This window comes from Vulpes vulpes, chromosome 8 (assembly GCF_048418805.1).
Source record: "Vulpes vulpes isolate BD-2025 chromosome 8, VulVul3, whole genome shotgun sequence".
In the NCBI taxonomy this organism is placed as follows: domain Eukaryota; kingdom Metazoa; phylum Chordata; class Mammalia; order Carnivora; family Canidae; genus Vulpes; species Vulpes vulpes.
In genome coordinates this window covers 82,678,244-82,698,608 of record NC_132787.1, presented here as the reverse complement: position 1 = coordinate 82,698,608, position 20,365 = coordinate 82,678,244, and the positions used below count along the sequence as shown (strand labels likewise).

The window sequence follows — 20,365 nt, the reverse complement described above, 5'->3', positions numbered from 1 at the left end:
CCATTATCAAGAGTAACAAAAAAATTTTTTTAAGTTTTACATCACCCTAAAATTTAAGCAGAGACTAAAATAAACTACGTTCTAGACAGTACAGGCAAAGCAAAAATAGGGAACCTTAGCATTTGTGTACAAACCACAAATCTATTCTGAGGAGTTACGTCTGACAAGCCCAAATGCATCATAACTATCATTTTTTAATTCAGAAGATGTCCTGAGTCCTAGTGATTCAGAGCATCTAAATCTACATATATATATATATATATATATATATATATATATATATACATATAAAACTATCTTCTCTAGGAACAGACTAGAGAAATGTCATCTTCTGCTACTGGCTGCATTCGTGCATGTGCAAAATCCAGTCATAAAGTCTTCCCTCCACACTGGGTGGAACACTGTACACGGGTGCCAATAAAATGACATGGTCCCCAACCTAGCTGGGGTGGAACACCCACTAAGTCATGATCACAGGCCCTCATCCCCCCCACCCCCCATCCCTCTTCTCAAGCTTCCCACCATATTCACAGAGGAAAGGAGGCCATCAGGCGGGAAGGCCCTTTCTATGCCTGTGGATCCTTCTCTCTCTCTCTCAAGAATCCTTCCCTAACCTCTAATCTCTCCATTCCATCAAGGCTCTAAAAACCCATCCCTACCTATTCCACAGTGTTTATTCCATTCCTTGCACCCTCAGCTTCCCCAGACCTATACAATATGCTCAGCTCCTTTGCTCTCACCATTCCTTTTACAATCTTTTGGGGGTGAAACCGTGGTACATAATCACAACCCATTTTTAGACAAATTATAACTGGGGTTCCAGAGAGTCAAACAAAGTGCCCCCTCCCAGGCACTCTGCCTCCCCCTTAGGCAGCTCTCACCAATCCCTATCAATGTCCTATCACTGCACTTATATGATTGTATAATAACTACCTGTTACTGCATGCCTTGTCCCACCAGACTAGGAGATCCTTGCTATTAATAACCACAGCCTTTCTTTCGTTTGTTTTTTTTTTGTTTTGTTTTTTTGTTTTTTTTTTGTTTTGTTTTTTTGTTTTTGCCTCTGTGGGGATCTGCACGCCACCTGGGCTCTCAGATGGAGCCAATAAATTCCTATGGCATAAGTGCTGCTTCAGCGTTGGTACCTTTGCACGTGCCACACCAGCGAGCTGTCATGCCAGCTAGACTTTTCTTCATCTGCCAGGCAAACTCCCACTCATCCATCGGGATCCAGTTTTCACATTTCTTTCCCTATGAAGTCTTTCCTGCCTCTCCCACACACCCCCTTTTAAATCTCCTAGATTAAAAAATAATTTTAAAAATAAATAAACAAATCTCCTAGGTTTCGCACGTTATGTCCAGGACAGCATTTGTCACACCCACACCAAATTATCTGTTGACAAATCCAGGCCCCTTCCTACGTTGTGCCCTACGAGAGAGGGGTCCGTGCCGTCACCTGGGTCTTCCCGGCGCGAAGCAGCCCCTGGCACTAAGCGCTTAAATAAAAATAAACGCTGGTTGAACGAAGGAGCGGCTACACGTGTGCAACGTCTAACTCCCGGCTCCGTGGAAGGAGGCTCCCCTCTGAACCCCGCCTGGGGACGCTGGGTTTCCAGGGAGCGGGAGCGGGGCAGGGGACCAGCGGGAGGGAGCGCAGGGGAGCGGGGGATTTAAATCGCAGCGCGCGCGAGGCCGAAAGCCCCAGGGAGCGCCGCGGGGCAGGAAGGAGGGCGGGGCCTCGCGGGCCCGGGAGGCGGAAGGAGGGCGGGGGGCGGGGCCTGGGGCCGGAGCCCGCCGAGGCTGCCGAGCGAGGGCCAGAGGGCAGGGCGAGGGCAGCGCCAGGGCAGCGCCAGGGCAGGGGAGGCTCCCGCCCGCTCCCGCGGGGCCCGCACTCACTCGTCCCCCTGCAGGAGGCTGCACTCGGTGATGGGCCGCACTGCCGCCCTCGGGGGCTCGGCGCCCGGACCCGAGGGGCGGAAACACAGGCTCAGCTTCTCCTCCAAGCTGCAGGCCAGCGCCGGGAAGCCGTCGCCTCCCCCGCCCGGCCCTGCGCCGGCCTCGGGGCTCGCGTTACAGTTCTCCTGGTCCTGGAGGCTCCGGGCTGGCTCCTGGAACTCATAGAAATCCTGCCAGTCCCCGTCCGCCGCCATCGCCGCCCGGCGCAGTGGCGCGCCCCGCCCCGCCGAAGGCCCCGCCCCGCAGGCCCGCAGGCCCCGCCCCCGCCGTCGGCCCCGCCGAAGGCCCCGCCCCGCAGGCCCGCAGGCCCCGCCCCCGCCGTCGGCCCCGCCGCCGGCCCCGCCCCCGCTGGCCCGTAGGCCCCGCCCCGCCCCCGCAGGCCCCGCCTCCTCCGTCCAGCTACCACGTGGGCCTGTCCTGGCCGCGCTGCCTGGGCATCTTTCCCTTTCCTGAGCCTTCTCCCAGGTGATTGCCGGTCTCTGTAGAATGGAAAGCCTTAATTACGTCGGGTCACTTCCTATAGTCTCTATCGTCCAGGAATAGCTTAGCCTAGTGGGAAACTGGCCTACATGTGACTAAAATAAAGGGCTTCTTTAAACTTGCACCCTAGTATCACAGGGTGCCCCGAGTAGGACCGGCTCCTTTTGTGACTTTCCAACCAGAAGAACAAACAGAGCCACTTGGAAATGCTTAAGTCTTACCAGAATATTTCACATCTGACACGTTCAAAGCACTTTCTAGACCCTGGGGAATCTACAAAGATGAATAATTATATGAATTAATGTTTGCAAAGTACTTGAAACGGCATTGGAGAAGGTAACTGAAAAGACGTACCTGCCAGTTGACCCAAGGGCTAGACCCAGGCACTGGAAGTCTCTTCACCCCCCTCCCTGTCCTTGGAATGGGGTTCCACTTGCCTTTCCTGCTCCCAGAGGCTGCTCCAAGGACATAGCCTTCAGACAGTATGTTGAGAACACTGGCAGGGTATACTATGAATGAACCCAGTTAAGGCCTCTTAATAAGCTTTTAAGATTTGGCAGGTGGGTGTGGAGATCTATTTGTCTTGTTGTCACTAAAGGCAAGCCTCTTATGTATGTAAGTTCCCTCTGCTTATTAAAACTGCTACATATCAACTTGGAGTGACCTCTTCTTTCTTAGTCTTTGCCCTCCACCTAGGGAGGCTGATTTCAGATTGCATCTGGGAAGCTCCCGAGAGGGTTGCAAACCAACAAACAGTATGAATCTTGTAGATGTTATGCTAAGTGAAGCCAGAGACAAAAGGACAAATGTGGTATGATTCCACTTGTATGAGGTACCTAAGTATTCAAAATCATAGAAAATAGAATGGAGTTGCAAGGGAGGAGAAGTTAGTGTTTCATGGATACAGAGTTTCCTTTAGGGATGGTAAAAAATTCTGGAGATAGATGATGGTGATAGTTGCACATGAATGTACTTAATGCCACAGTACACGCACATGAATGTACTTAATGCCACAGTACACTTATGTATTAAAATGCTAATTTTTGTGCTATGTATATTTAACCACAATTTTTTTCTAAAAGGTGTGGCTTTAGGGCAGCCCTGGTGGCTCAGGGGTTTAGCGCCGCCTTCAGCCCAGGGCATGATCCTGGAGACCTAGGATCCAGTCCCACATCAGACTCCCTGCATGGAGCCTGCTTCTCCCTCTGCCTGTGTCTCTGCCTCTCTCTCTCTCTCCTCTCTTGTATTCTCATGAATAAATAAATAAATAAAATCTTTAAAAAAAAAAAAAGGTGTGGCTTTATTAAATCACTTGTTAGAACTGCCCTATACATATGTGCCTTGCTTATTTAACATCTGCTCTCCTTAAAAGTGGATCCAAATCAGACATTTAAAATCAGTGCATGCATTGTCCATGGTAATTATTGATAAATTGCTAACTTGTTGATCACCTCTTCCACTTTTCTGTTTCATTGAAACTGGATTTTGTACTAGAATTATGTAAATTAACTTCAGTAGAAAGTAATCCAAAATTAATAAGATAGACTGTTATTGAAGACTTGAGTCTGAGGGATCATTCTGAGAAGAAATTCAGGGGAGATGGGAAATCTCTCTGGCCCATACAGGAAACAATATGAAGGAAAGAAAAAAAAAAGGTGCCAACCTTCAAGAACACAAAGTCCGCATCCTATGGAATTGGGAGGAAAATGAATGAAAAAATAAAAGTAAGAAAGCTCTATTGAGCACAATGACACACTGTCAGAAGGTGACACTATGGAAGACCGACAGGGTGCATTCAGGAGATGAGGTGGCATCATGAGGCTCCACCAGTCTATAGAAAGGAATAGACACAGACAATTCAGCATAGTTTCCCAGAGAAACTGGGAGGGTTCGGTCACATTTGAATGATATAAACTGATTCTGTAAATGATTTTACTTTATGTCTGATCCCTGGATCACCTGTTACACATTTAATGTTGCTCATATACATTACACTCTATTTTCCAGTATGCTTATTAATATGAATTTCTTTTAAGGTTACTGGCCCCAGATTTTCCATAGTCTCAATGGTGTTAGGACAAGGGAAATATAGCATCCAGCAATATTCCACAAAATCAACCAGAGTCCCCCAAAATTTACAAAGATGAGGGTATTACAAGAATAAGCATTAAAACTGAAATACCCTACTTCCTTGGAGTTGTATTTTCTCAGGTCCTTTTTATTCTTCTCCCTCCAAGGTTTTGTTTCTAGAAATGTTAAAATTCTTTGGCTGTAAATAAATACAATTAAAAGAAAAAAGCCCCTCCTCCTGCATGTGCACTCACACGTGTGTGCTCTCTCTCTCTCTCTCTCTCTCTCTCTCTCAAATAAATAAATAAGGGGCACCCGGGTGGCTCGATTAAGCATCTGCCCTCAATTTGGGTCATGATCTTGGAGTTCCTGATGAAACCTCATTTGGGCTCCCTGCTCCTCGGAAAGTCTGCTTCTCCCTCTCCTTTTGCCCCTCCCCCTGCTCCTTCTCTCTCTCTCTCTCTCATATAAATAAATACAGTCTTTTTTTTTTTTAAATTTATTTATGATAGTCACAGAGAGAGAGAGAGAGGCAGAGACACAGGCAGAGGGAGAAGCAGGCTCCATGCACTGGGAGCCCGATGTGGGATTCGATCCTGGGTCTCCAGGATCGCGCCCTGGGCCAAAGGCAGGCGCCAAACTGCTGCGCCACCCAGGGATCCCAATAAATACAGTCTTAAAAAAAAAAAAAAAACTCTCAAATAAATAAAATCTTTAAAAATTTCTTTTGCTATCTTTGTAGAAGGAAAAATTTGTTGTGAGTGGGGTTGTGATAGGTGAGACTAGGAGTGAAGATGTCTGTTCTACACGTAGTATTATAATTTTAAAGCTGTAAGTATAACAGATTTTCTTTTTTTTTTTTTTTTAAGGGTACAAAATGTCTTGGCATCAAAAAGCTGCACCAATATTGCTCCATCAAAATAGCCTCATCAAAATGTTAAGAATCTAATTTCACCTCACACTTGTCAGAATGGGTAAAATAAAAAACACACGAAACAACAAGTGTTGGCAAGGATGTGGACCAAAAAGAATCCTCTCGCACTGTTGGTGGGACTGTAAATGGGAACACCCACTGTGGAAAATAATATGGAAGTTCCTTAAAAAAATAAAAATAGAACTATGCTATAATCCAGTAATCACATTACTGGATATTTACCCCCAAAATACAAAAACACTAAGTCCAAAAGATATATGCACCCCTATGCTTATTGCAGTATTATTTACAATAAGCAAATATGGAAGCAGCCCAAATGTCCATTGATAGATGAACAGATAAAGATGTGGTATATATACACAATAGAATATTATTCCATGATAAAAAAAGAATGAAATATTATCATTTGCAACAACATGGATGGAGTTAGAGAGTACAGTGCTAAGTGAAATAAATCTGTCAGAGAAAGACAAATACCATATTATTTCACTTATATGTGCAATTTGAGAAACAAATGGACAAAAGAAAAAGGCAAACCAAGAAGTGGACTCTTAGTTACAGAGAAAAAACTGATGGTTACCAGTGTTGGGGGGGGGGTGGCGAGGGGGGGGTGAAATAGGTGATGGAGATTAAAGAGTGCACTTCTGATGAGCACTGAGTAATGTATAGAATTGTTGAGTCGCTACATTGTACTCCTATATAACACTGTATGTTAACTCTACTGGAATTAAATTTTTAAAAAATTTTTAAAAATTTTAATGCTATGGATCTAAAAAAATAAACCACTTAAGTCAGATAAGTTGGCTCCATAAAAACAAAAAAATGTGGCCTATGAAGACGATTGTTTGCATAATTTAAGCAAACACACACATAATTGCTCAATTTTCTACTTGACTAGGGTAGACACAGAAGTAAGTGAATTGTTTCTAATCTGATATTAGACAGTAAAGACTAGTTGTCTTGGGAATTTCCTGTTAGTTTTTAAAGAAAGAAATGTTACTTTAATTAAATGTGTTGAAAGTAATTGTAACTCTGAAGGACTGATTTGCCCTTTGGAAGACTGGATCTGTGTATACACCTTGAAAGTCCCTGCCTTTCACCAAACTGAGAGTTCCAGTGGACTGAATTAGCATCAGTGCCTACAAGTCACAAGCTTGGTCATCCCCTCTGGTCTGCCTGCAGTACTCCACACCAAAGCTTCCTAGGTGAGGATGTGCTGGAGGGGGCCAGCACCCTTGGGGTTGCATCTAGAGGCCAGAAGACCTGAGTCCTCCTAGTACAGACTGAATAGGGTTCCCTCAACATTCCTATGTTGACGTCTTAACCCCCAGTACCTCAGACTCTGACTATATTTAGAGATCAGGTATTTAAAGAGGTGATTATGTTAAAATGAGGCCTTTAGGGTACAGCCCTAATCCAATCTGACAGTATTTTTATAAGAAGAGAAGGAGATCTGCGGGGCATGTCCACACAACAAAAAGACCATGTGAGGGCACAGCAAGAGGGCAACCATCTGCAAGCCTAGGAGAGGGGCCTCAAAAGAAACCAACCCTACTGACACTTTGATCTCTGACTTCTGGCCTCCATAACTGTGCAGAAATAAATTTCTGTTGTTTAAAGTCACTCAGTCTATAGTATTTTGTTATGGCAGTCCTCACAAACTAACATACCTTCCAATGTCTCCCTAGTGGCTTCTAGGAGTCCCCAAAGGGTACCGCACTTGAGCTCAGGACAGGTACAATTTTGTTCCTTTTTTGGCTTCCTTGTCACCCTTTGAGTATTAGTCTCTCCTAGAAATAACAGTAACAAGATGTTCAATGAGTGACTTACTAATAAAGAACAAAACCAGAACTTTCCCTGTACCCTCCTTCATCTACAGGAGCTGAAACTAGAAATGATAAAGATGGTTTAGTGTCATGGAGACACAGCTGCTGGCCAGGTTGATAGGAGCTGGTGTACTTGGACCCAAGCCAAGAGAGAGGGCTTCCCAAGAACCAGAGAGTGGCCAGCACTTGCAGGAAGAGTAGCCATGGTGGTCTTTCCCTCCAGCAAGATCATTACTGGGATGCAAGATATAGACTCCAGTGCCCTCACAGGCCCAGAGTGAGGCACCATGACCAAGTTCTTAGGAGAGCCTGATGTATGCCCTCTGGAGCTCAGGGCTATATGTGAACATAAGAACCAGAGCTTCCTCCTACTAGAGAAATCTAAACAAAGGAGGATGGAGGAGCTGCCTGTGATACTGGGACCAAGAGAGAAGCCAGCAGAGATGGCAGCCCATGGTTTGCTGGGTGAAGGTTATGATTTTACCCTGGGAGCCCAAGGACATGCCAGAAGAAAGTTAGACTCAAGTCATCTCGAAAGGGTCCCACCAAAAAATGTGAGCAGGGTTGAGGAGCCCTAGCAGAAGACGACCTCAGTCTAGGAAGAGGAGAGGATACAGAGTAAGAGGGATGTTGATGGAGGCAGTGAAAGAGCAAGTGAAAGCCCTTCCTCGGCTGCCTCCCAGGTGGGCCTATGCAGGGGAAGGGAAGAAGTTTTAACATGATGATGACATGGAAATTGTTTATATTGAGTCAGACTTCTTTATACCTGAAAATCAGACTTTTCTGGTTTGTGAAAGTGATTGAAAAGCTATGGAATCTGGCCAACATGCCATCCAGAAGTGATGAGGTGAAACTGGACAGAGCATGTATACAGGCTGAGATGGTAGGGGGAAGGAAATCTTTGCCATAACGTACTTACCCAAATTCAACCCATGCAATATGTTGGCTCACCAACTTTAGCTACAACCGCCTTAAACAGACACCATGCCAGCCCTCTATTCTCCTCTCTCCTCGCTGGTTCCCACTCCCTGCCTTGCCCATGCACAAAGTCCTCTCATTTTCCTTTAACAATAGCAAATAATAACTCAATATTAATATCAACTCGTGCAAATATAAACGCTTAAGGACTTTGCTACCCCAACACAATCAGATTCAACATTGACTGAGACAACCTGTCACTCCTATAGCAGGAATTAATTTACATTTAAACCCCAAATAAGGACGATACCAAGGAGAAATAGGAATTTGAAGATGAAAGCACAGATGAGGACCCTAATGAATAGTTCTACAAAAGTCCAGGCTGCAAGAAGGATACAGAGCAGTTGCCTCCATAGGTCACAGGTCAAGGGGAAAACCCACCAAGTCTCTGGTCCATAAAAGATCATAAAAGAAGGATAGATGGATATATTATATAGTTAATATTACCGGAAATCACAGAGGCCCAAAGACTGCCAGTAGGAAATAAAGGAAATTTGAGGGAAAGTACAGTTCAGGTGAAAGTGGCAATATTACCTTTTGCTGTGAGATGCTTTGATATGGGTCAACACAGACAGGAGATACCCCTACCTTAAAGCCTTGGACTTTGGCATTTGACCCATGAGAGCCCTTTGTCCTTTGCTGAATAGCTGGTTTAATACACCCTCATTTTTATTTGTCAAATTTTTAAGCATTAATCCTTTTTTTTTTTTTCATGTTATTCAAGTTTGCTTTGTCACAAGCCTCAATTTCCTAGCCCCAGACAGGGATGCCTGTGTACACATTCATGGAAAATACTGATAGAAAGGAAAAAACAATAGATCAGAAGATTCTAAAGCCTCTCACTCCTGATAGGATTTCATTCTTTTGTTTACTAATCTTGCATTAATGGGAAAAAAAAAACAGCCAAAATTTAAGAGGCAGCAGAGACCATCTCCTCTGTCATTAGCACCCAGGAAATATTTTAGGTTACAAAGAACTGAAAATATCTCTCCCAAGCTCCTAGTAAAATACATAGAAATACAATAGCATAGGTTCAGAGAACAAAGGAGAGACTGATAAGCCTCCATTATTATGGGCAGTGTCTTACCTATGAATAATTTATCAAGTGAAGGTCCTATGAATTGTTTTGAAGATTGATTTGTTTCTAAGTTTGTTCTATATCTCAAAGTGATATTAAAATAAAAGTTTCCCATAGGCAAAGGGTGACACAAGCTAAAAACTTTGCTTTTAATACTCCCTGAAGCAGGCATTGATTTGATCCATGTTTAATAATAAATGTTCAATGACCCTGGAGCAGGGATTCATTTCCAGTATTTAATAAAATAAATAATATTTAGCTCTTTAAAATTAAATTCTTTAATTGAAGATCTATTAAAAGGAAATATGTCTCTTACATCTCCCAAAAACATCAGAAGAGTCAAGAAGGATCACCAAATAACTAGCTTCTTTTACATATTTTATTTGCAAATAACGATGGTTATACATAAGTCAAATTATTTTTGAAGAATAAAACACTTATAATTGGTTTCATAGAATAGTAATATTTTTATTTATATCCTTGGAACTTTTAATTAGGCTTTGAAGTTCTTTGAATCCAGAAAGTTCTTTTTCATGCTTGATAATTGTGTTGTCATATTGCTCATTTTGATCATTTGAAAATATCTGGTTTTCAAATACAGGGCACCTCGGTGGGCTCAGTCAGTCAAGCATCTGATTCTGGATTTCAGCTCAGGTCAGGTCATGATCTCAGAGTTAGATCAAGCCCCAAGCCAGGTTCTGCGCTGGGTGTGGAGCCTGCTTAAGATTCTCCCTCTCCCTCTCCTTCTGCCCCTCTTCCTTCCCTGCTGCACTCTCTCTTTGTCTCATTCTCTCTCTAAAATAAATAAATAAATAAATAAATAAATAAATAAATAAATAGGAGGGCCTGGATAGTTCAGTCAGTTAAGCATCTGCCTTCAGCTCAGGTCATGATCGCAGGATCCTGGGACGGAGCCCACATGGGCACATGTCCACATGGGCAAAGCAGGAAGCCTACTTCTTCCTCTCCCTCTGCTCCTCTTTCCACCCCCTCCCCTGGTTGTGTCCCCCCCCCCCCAAAATGAACAAAAAAAATCCTAAAAAATAAATAAATAAAATAAAATAAAAAGTGGGTAAGACAAGCAACTAGATGCTGTTATATGATTTTTAAATCCATGTATTCATTCATTGAGCTCAACTACTGCCTTCAAATGTCATTCCTAACCCAAACCCCCTATATACATATCTTCTTTTATCCCCATTCCTTCCCATTTTTCTATTCCATTTGCTTCCTTATTACAATTATTTTAATCACTTTCTAGTTTTCCTCTATTCTTCCATTCTTTCATTCTCTTTATTTGTTCCCACCAACTTTCTCTTTTCTGCAAATCTTTCTCATAAGACTTGGATTCAAGCCATTTATATGTTCTGAACATATGAATATTTTCTCTAGCTACTCCAATATTTTCCTTGTCATTCAGAAGGACATCTGTAACTTCTATCCATGTAGTCTTTTCTGGCCAACCCAAGCCTACTCCTACAGGATGAATAAACCACCTGTTATCCTCCCTAGTGTCATCTCATGATCACTTCCAGTCCTCAGACTAGTCACTAACAGGAAGGGCACACGGAGAGGGTGGCCAACCTGCAGTGAGGTGGGCCACTGGAATTAGATTAGCCTGGGGAGGGGCTACACACAAGTTATTAGCAGGGCAGAGTTCACTAAATGGCAATGGATTCTATAACCTCTAACAGGTTCACTGGGCACTCTACCCTCCCAATTCAGCAAAACACAATGATCTAGAGACTCAACCAGGCAGAAAAATGGTTTAGGCTTAGGTTAGTTTTCTGGCAACTAGCCAGCCTCTCCAGGTTATGACTGATCTACAAAAAAATAAGGAAATAGTGAGCCTTCCTGTAGGATTTGGTGCAAGAATGAATTTATCATGAGGCTAAGGAATCTTAAGCTTCAGGGACCATCCACCTGCAGAAGACCCTCCCAAGACCCTGGGAGAAGCTCTAACAAAGCAAAACTTCTGCCAGTTCATGCAGTCTTAAAGATGACTCACTGCACAAGACATTTGCATTGCCCTGAAATCTTAGAACTCATATGAGAAACTTGAGAAAAGTTTTTCTAAATTTGACTCTGACACATTTACCTGACAGTATACTTACAAGTCATGAGCCTGAAACTTCCTTATACTATCAATAATAAAGAACAATATTTCAATGAACTATGTTAGTAGAAAGACTGAATTTTATCTCTATTGTTTATGAAAAAAGATGTTACAGAACTGCAGTCCCATGGAGGTGATTCAAGAGTAACAGCCAAAATGTAAGGGATAGATACTACAGAGATGTGTTAGAAAGTTAATTGTTTTAAAATGTTACATTATTTTTTCTGGATTTTATAATGACTGTGCTATATGTCAACTTTTTAGATAATAAACTATTTGTTATAAATTATCTTCATTCTAAATATTTACTTTGATAGCTAATTTTGTCTTTTAAAAAAAAATACAAAAAATAAATTAAAAAAAATACAAAGTAATATAAGCTGCAGAGTGCACAAAATCTGGATCAGCCCTTAATCAAGTGGCCCCTGCTGATGAGGTGGTTTGAGTGAGACAGGTATGGCCTGACACCTACCATTATTTGCAAGTAGTTAGATATGCATGAATACATAATTTTTAAAGCTTTAGTTAAAACTGCAAGTGACTGGGGTATACTTCAGTCTGTACATATGTCCTGGAGGGAGATTTTATTAAAGGTAGATAAGGAAAGTCTCTGTAGCAGATACTGCTAGCCTATAACCCAAACCCATAAATATGAAGTAAAATTTAAGCTTAGTTTATTCAACATTGATTCTGAGTGCAATTCTGATGCCTTAAAATGATTTTTTTTAAGCTTGGCAGTCTTAAATCATCTGTATTCTTCTTCCCAAGTATATGTGTATTAAACATGTTAAGGGATGGCTGGGTGGCTCAGTGGTTGAGCATCTGCCTTTGGCTCAGAGCCTGATCCCAGATTCCTGGGATCAATTCCCACATCGGGCTCCTTGCATGGAGCCTGCTTCTCCTTCCTCAGCCTATGTCTCTGCCTCTCTTTCTGTGTCTCTCATAAATAAATAAATAAATAAATAAATAAATAAATAAATAAATAAATAAAATCTTAACATAAACATGTTAAGAGTCAATATGATCAAAAATATAGAAGAATACAAACTCCTAGAATTTGCTCTGAACATTCAATGGACACAAAAGGCAAAATGAAGCAGTGTCTTTCTTTCGTGAAAAATGAAATGGTGAGTGTACAGCACTTAAGAGAGGGGCAGGGAGCTGACTGCTGCAGCCTGTTGAGATATTGCTGGTGCTTTCCCAAAGAACAGGGACGTCAGGGAAAATAAACACATTGACAAGTAGTAGAGTCTGACAGCCTCAACCCATATAATGAACAGACTTTGGGGGACTGAAGCAATCAGCCACTCTTCAGGCGAGGCTTTTGATTTACCTCATGATTGCTCCCTACTTCGCCTCCAAGATAAAATGGTACTGCTGCTAATTCACAAAATGTACTGCTGTTAATTCACTGCCACAGAAACCACCCTCAAACATGAAAGACAGCGAACTTGACTCCATAGAAGGAAGTGGAAGGAGGCCCAGATGACACTGGTCATAACAATCTTACCTAATGGCATTAACTAACATCCAAACTAAACAGACTTGTGAGATTCAAATTGGTTGGCATTCGTGACTAACACAAAAGTAACAAAAGATGAAGGGTCCATTAATCATACCTACCAGGTTACCCTCTTCCACAGTGTGGAGGCTAGGATTGACAGCTTTAAGTTCCTGTGAGGTTTTACTGGAAGACACTCGTTCGTTTACATATTGCTATGACTGCTTCACACTACAACAGAAGAATGGAGTAGTTTCCACAGACAAGTAAAGCCTAAAAGATGGACCATCTGCCTTATACAGGTAAAGTATGCCAGCCCCTGGACTAGAGGGATCCATCTGTGAGGCTATTACTACAATGAGGAAGAGACAGAATTTGCTTTGGAGAAGTGTGAAGTCATGGGCATCCTGTCCAGTACTCCCTTTTCTTCCTGAGCCCATAAAACAGTCTCTAGGAAAGAAATGAAGTGGAACAGGCTATTGGAAAATTATGTTTTTCATAACGAAGAAAAAATCTTTAGAAATGAAAGAAAAGGCAAATACCAGGACGCCTGGGTGGCTCAGTGGGAGGTGTCTCCGCCTCTCTCTCTGTGTCTCTCATGAATAAATAAATAAAATCTTAAGAAAAAAAAAAAAAAAGGAAAGGCAAATACATTATTATTATTTTTATTTTATTTTATTTTATTTTATTTTATTTGCATACCAACTACTGCTCTTTGCTGTAAGATTTTTCAAGGGCCCAACCATTATTCACTGTTCAGGGTAAACTACTATCTCCAAACAAACAGAAAAGAAAGATCAATGATTTTTTTGATCTTGAGATGGAAAAATGTTTTCTAAGCATAAAAGCAAAGACAGAAACCAATAGAAAAAAAATGACATCTTTCAGTGAAATATTGAGTAGAATTCTTTATAAATTATTGATACTTATCCATCCAACACATAATTTCATCTCTTTAAGCCACCCACAAGGACAACAGAAAGGATATTTACTAAAAATGTTGAGCATAATTTGGGGTGTGAGGTAGTGCCCATAGAAGTCTCTGTGTACTAATCAAAAAGTATTTTTCAAGACAGGAGCCCAGAATATAGAGATGAAGGAAGTGGCTGCCCTGGTAAAGAAGGAGGATCATAAAGTTGGGACTGGAGGTTTGGGTTTCTGGCCGTTACTTCTCACATCACAGCAATACCCACAGGAGAGCGATTTCATGGACCACTTTCCACTGGAATTGTGGGCAGGGCTCATTGGCCACTGAGAGCAGAGCTGCCATTGATTCTGTGGAGAGAATTTCACTTCATTGCAGTGGCTCTGAACCATCCTCTCTGCCCTTTGTGCAACCCTTTACTATCTGGATAAGAAGACATAGGAAGAAAGGAGAAATAATAAAACCATTTTAGAAAGCCATGAATCTCTACTTTTATTATCTATTAAATTCTAACAGATAATAGGTTAAAACTATATTTGATGAAAGAAATTTTAAAACCTTAATTAGGTCCTTAAAACCCAATCCTGAGGGAGCAATCATATAGTAAAAAAATTAGTAGAACTGATTTAACTTTTTAAATTAGTTTCTTCATGTTATAAAACACCATAAACAGATTTAAAAAGCAAATGACAAACTGGGATTATATTTGAAACATAAATAAGAGAGAAATAGTGAAAGTCCTCAACATATGAAGGTCTTTGGCAAATCAGTGGAAAGTAGAGATAGCCCTAAAAGAAGTAAAGATCATGACTGATCAATTTGTGAAAGGACAAACGGCTAACAAATTAAAAATTCAGTCTCAACAGCTAACAAGGAAATACAAAACAACAAAATATTCAAGGTCTATAAAATCAGAAGTTAATTTTTAAATGAAAATATAAAACAAAATTTCTTATGGTAAAGGTTAAAGGGAAGAGGTGTTTTCAGATGCTTAGGAACTGGATATATATTGGCACAATCTCTCTGGGGGCAATTTGGCACGTACACTATATCAGTAGGTGTCCAACCAGGCATCTTAGGTGGAGGAAATCTAATATAGGAGTTGGTTAGAAAATTGTTAGCAGTGCTGGAAGAACCAAAGTGAGAAGATGATGGTACCTAGTTTAATTGCAGGAAGCTAACTCTACCTCATGGCCTGGAGAAGCAAAAGGGAAACAGTGAGTATTACCCAGAACCCACAAGCACCACCACCAACCCTGAGCAGAAGATGACATCCTGTTGGTTGTTTCTGGACTTTCTGCTGTTTGAGACCATAATCACTTGCAGTTGGCTCTCATGATTGCTGATGGAGCCAGATGCAACAACAAATAAATGGCTTCTACCCAGCAGGCAAAGGAATCTGGGAAACGTAGTTCGCAGGATCCTATGGCCCTGTACAGAGGAGAGCATAAAATATAAAACTCCAGGGCATGCATCAATAACATAAAAATGTTTATACTGTCTCTTACAACAATTTGTAGCAAAACACATTAAGTAGCAACAATAAGTAGCAAAACACAAAAAGATTTAGGTACAAGGACATTTGTAATGATGTCACACTGAGGAATACTTGCCATATCTTGTTCTTTTTCCCTTCTGGCTCCTTTATGATCGGGTGGGGCCTGGCAAATAGATTTTACCTATGAGTTCAGAAGTGGCATGTGTCACCTTCAGGATGCATTTAATTGCCAACATAAATCTCTCCAGAGTTATCTTTTCCTTCTGGCACAGTGACCAATGACATTCGAGATGATGCTTCTCTGTTAGACTTGGTGTCTACGTGACTATGATGTGCAGAGATCCCTTGCTAACCCCCTACGTGAGTAAAAAATAAATCTGTTATTTTAAGCCACCGAGATTTAAGGGTTGTTTGTTTTAACAACATAGACTAGACAAATCTGGCTAATACACATTGAATGACTTATGAAAGCAGAGAATTACAAACAACTAATGTGTTCAATGATACGGGAAAGTGAAATAAATTGCTATACATCTAGATTATGGAATATGCTGTTACCAGTGAAAAATGCTTTTGAAGAATATTGAATGAGATGAGGAAATTTTCACCATGGAAAACTAATGGAAAAAATAGAATGTAAAACAGTATATATTAAATGAGATTCATATATTTGATTATATATTAAGTGCTTTGGGCAGTAAGTACCCAATGGTGTTAGTTATTGTGTGATCAGGAACACGTAAATGTCATAGTACTGGGCTCATGAGTCACCTCAGATCTGGACACATATTTTGCCGATTAAGGTGGTCTAAAGCAATGGTTTGTGTTGTTCTTATGGCCGGGGTCACTTGCGGTCATGACCAGCCAGTGTCTCACCTGGATTTTCCTCTTGCTCTTGGGCATTGAGTTCAATGGTGCTTCAGAATGCACTGAGCACCCACCCCATGGAACCTGTGAGGTTAATGTTCCAGGCAGGGGTGTGGGAAATGCCAGTGACTCAAGCCTGTCCTGAGGCTTGCACTGAGCAAAGTGGCTTATGCTGAAGATGCCACAATTGCTCTCTTTGGATCTACCCTACCCAGGAGTTGATGGAGGGACCAGGTTGTGCACCTTGGAAGTGTGGGAGGTAATGCCTGGCAGTACAAACTTTGATCAATTGGAAATGGAAGCCAGAGGATAATCTTTCTCCCCTACACCCCCAGAACCGAGATGTAATAGCTTCATATCATCTCTCTGAAGACATCCTATAAGAACAAGCAATTGACAGTGTTTATAATCAAGCTGTGGCCAGCTTCATAACCTGCTCTTTCCTATTTATTTTGCTTCCTCCTTCACCTCCCTCATGCCTCACGGGATTGCACTTCCCAATAAAGTATTTTAAAGTTTAGCCTCAGGTACTGTTTTCTAGAAAATTGGCCTAAGGCAGTTATTCACACTTCCATAGACATCTTGTGGTTCAGGTATAAGAATGAGGCTTCTAAAATAGTTGACTTGTGCCTGTCTCCATTTACCCCTTAGTAGCACATAGCAATGTCTGCCTCCAACATCACCCCTGACCTCTTCCAGGAAAAATAGGTGAGGGTAACATGCAGACACAACAGACTATGAAGGTTTTAGTGCCACAGTTCCTTCAATCTTAGCAGAGCTGTAAGAATTTTTGATATTTAATTGTTTGAGAAACACAAAGGAAAAATACAGCAACATTCTACTTCTTAAGAGATGCTAGGAGATGTGTGGCTTGCAAAAGCAAGCATGTATAGCTTTTCTAATACTTTGCTATGGGAGGGTTCCATCACAGGGGGTTGCCACTATCACAGAAAATTTATTTCTCCTTTCTTCCTATATGTGATCTAACTTTCTGCTGCTTGATTTACCTACTTGTCCTGGAGGACTTAAACAAGGTCTTCTGTGGTTGACTTCTGACCCACACAAGTCGGGAAGAACTTAGAAACAGCTATCAGCCAAGTCTCCTTGGCTCAGAGGTATGCTTTGGTCCCCTTGGGCCCCTGGCTGCCTACCTTGAACTTTAGAACTTCAGATTGCACATTGGCCTGAGTCTGCTATGAGCTTGAGACTCTGTGGTTGTAGAGTCAGACTCCTGGCTTATGACTCCCGACATTTGGGTGTCCTATTACCTGTGAATCATCTTGCTTGTTGACTCTTGGCCTGCTTTCACTTCCTGACACCTGAGCTTATGCTGGTACCTCTCATCCTGCAGGCACTGACATATGGCAGACATTTCAGGGCTCAAGTTTTACCTTGACTAGTAACCCCTAATATCCCATATCTTATAGTATAACATTTGATCACTTATTTTTAAAGAGTCCTCAACTTTTCCCTGTTCACATTAAATCATACTAAGTACTTACCAATGTCTCATACTTGATGGAAACAGAAGCCAACAGCAGTTATTTAAAAGGTAATCATGAAAGCTAAAAGAAGGTTCTGTCATGAGAATAAACTCAATAATCTTTTGCTGGGCACCTACTTTGTGCCAGTAATAGTAATAGTTTTACAACCATTATCTCCTTAAATCATCACAATAGCCCTATGAGGTAAGGTAAGCGTTTTTTTGCCATTTTATAAAAAGGTAAGCATATCCCTTCCATTGTGTTATCCCCGTATGTAGTACAATCAATACTTTGAATCCTCTCATCAATCCTCTTATTTTTTTATAACAAAAATAATAGATATTAATTTTAATGTGGACTCAATCTCTTAAATTTCTACTTTCTATTATTGGTCATAATATTTGACCTATTAAGCTATTATTTGCTATTAAGCTATTATTTGCTTCCAAGCCAAGCAAAGTCCTGAGGTCTATAATAATCCAAAAATATAATCTAGCATTATGTATGAATATTGAAAATGACCATTCTTTTTCAAAATTTCATTTATAAAAAATATAATAAATTCTACTAGTAGATAAACATATATATATAAGAATGTTTACCACAATGCAGTTTGTAGTATTGAAAAACTGGGGACGACTTCATTATTCATCCATCAGTAAGAGATTCATTAACTCAACTAATGCATATTCATAATATATATTAATTATATGTATATGATAAATCTATTTAAAAGGAGAAGGTAGATCTATATGAACTAACATGAAACATGTCCAAGGTAAAGCATTGAATGAAAAAAAGATAAAATTACAGATTCCATTCAGGCAAAAAAGCATATTTATAAATTACACAATTTATAAGTTTATGATATCTAATATATTTATATAATGTCTGAAATGCTAAGTTACCAATATTAGTGATTTTTCTATGGCATGAGATCAGTAATGGCAGCAGCCCTAGACGTGATAGAATGCTTTCACTTTCTATTTTATATGTAATTGCATTTTTTACACTTTAGAGGCATGTATAACTTTTATAAGAAAAAATATCTCCATTTGTGTGAAATGTGCAAATATCCCTCATTATTAGTCTTTGCTCGTCCATTGCCAACATGGTGCTATATGAATTTAATCTTTTTGACACAGGTAAATATTTAACAATTCCAGAATATTACAAATTATATATTTGTTTTTTTTACTCTGTTCTGTCTTATTACATAATTTTGTTTCTATAAAAACAGAATGATGTGTTCGAAAACCATATTGTGATATTCATATTACATAAATAGAGAAGGATATTGAATTCCATGGATTATCTCACATTGACCCAGTTAGATCAGATGCTAGTATCTGGTGCTTGCCTATTTCTGAGATATTTTTTAAAATCTTTCTCGTATATTTAGAGAATGGATTCCTCATTCCTCATATACTCCTATATGGACTTGCTAAGTAAGGAAGAATCAAATATGGAAAGATTTAATTGGAAAAAATGCATAACTCATGAAATCAGCTTTGTTATCCAACTTGTAAAGACTCAAAGTTTTCCTAAGAGTCAGTAATTGGGATTTAATGGACATCTGAGTCCCAAGTTTATTCAAGAAGCTAAATTATCTAGACTTTGGGTTATCAACCTCATAAATTATTCTTAGGATTTCTAGCCTTAAAATTCTAGTCTTATTTTAGGGAAACCTCTGCCTTCTTAGTTATAAACCTCTCGATATAAAAAGAGTGGAGTGGTATTATTATTATTGTTGCATATATTTGCTTCATACCTTACATTTACTATATGCTTTCGTGGGTACATACAAATTCAAAACTCACAGGAACTCAATGTTACAAAGAAGAAATCGATACTGACCATCGGTACTGAAGAAATTTACAAGTCAGCCCTCTACATGGCCCTGGAGACAATGTTGAGGTAAAATGGCTAGATGTAGATCTTTAGAAAATAGTCTAAAAGAAATGGATTTCTCATTCACTGCCTATATACTTGAAATCCCATTGGAAAAATAATAAACAATGGGAAATAACTCATATTTAAAATACTAATCAGAGCAAGAAAGTATGAACTAAAGATGTGTTATCCATCCCAACTGTCCTTTGAGTATGGAGGCTAAGAATCAGAGAGTACTATACCCAGGTATCCTTTTTTAGAAACTTACTAGAAGACAAGCTTCACTCAACCACAAGATGACTGGAGAAATACTGGCCAAGGAACAGGTGGTGTGGTGGGGGCAGCATAAAAATCATCAGAAATAGGATGAAAATAAATTTGAAAATAAGGTGGAAAAATAATATGTAAATGTTATACATTCTGATAGTGTAGCACTAGCACATTTAACAAAATATGGGAGGAAAGGGGAAGAGAAAACAGATCAGAGGGGCACCTGGGTGGCTCAGTGGTTGAGCATCTACCTTTGGCTCAGGTCGTGATCCCAGGGTCCTAGGATTGAGTCCCACATCAGGCTCCCGCAGGAGAACCTGCTTCTCCCTCTGCCTATGTCTCTGTCTCTCTCTCTGTGTCTCTCATGAATAAATAAATAAAATCTTAAAAAAAAAGAAAAGAAAGAAAAAGAAAATGGATCAGAGACCAAGGCGTAAAAACAAAATCAATAAAGCATTTAGAAGACAGCATAAGAAAATGTCTCAGTAG

General features: G+C 40.4%; 1 protein-coding gene across 2 annotated transcripts in view; it reads right to left on the bottom strand.

Annotated features, from left to right (window-relative positions):
- The window catches only part of FEZ2 (fasciculation and elongation protein zeta 2), a 42,069-nt gene extending 39,877 nt beyond the window's left edge, over positions 1–2,192 (bottom strand). The window contains exon 1 of one of the 2 annotated variants that reach the window (XM_026018945.2): positions 1,897–2,192. In XM_026018945.2, coding sequence (XP_025874730.1) covers positions 1,897–2,150 — 254 coding nt within the window. In that variant the 5' untranslated portion in view covers positions 2,151–2,192. The remainder of the gene's footprint in view (positions 1–1,896) is intronic. The other variant, XM_026018946.2, reaches the window with a different exon arrangement.
- Between the last annotated feature and the right edge of the window lie 18,173 nt (positions 2,193–20,365).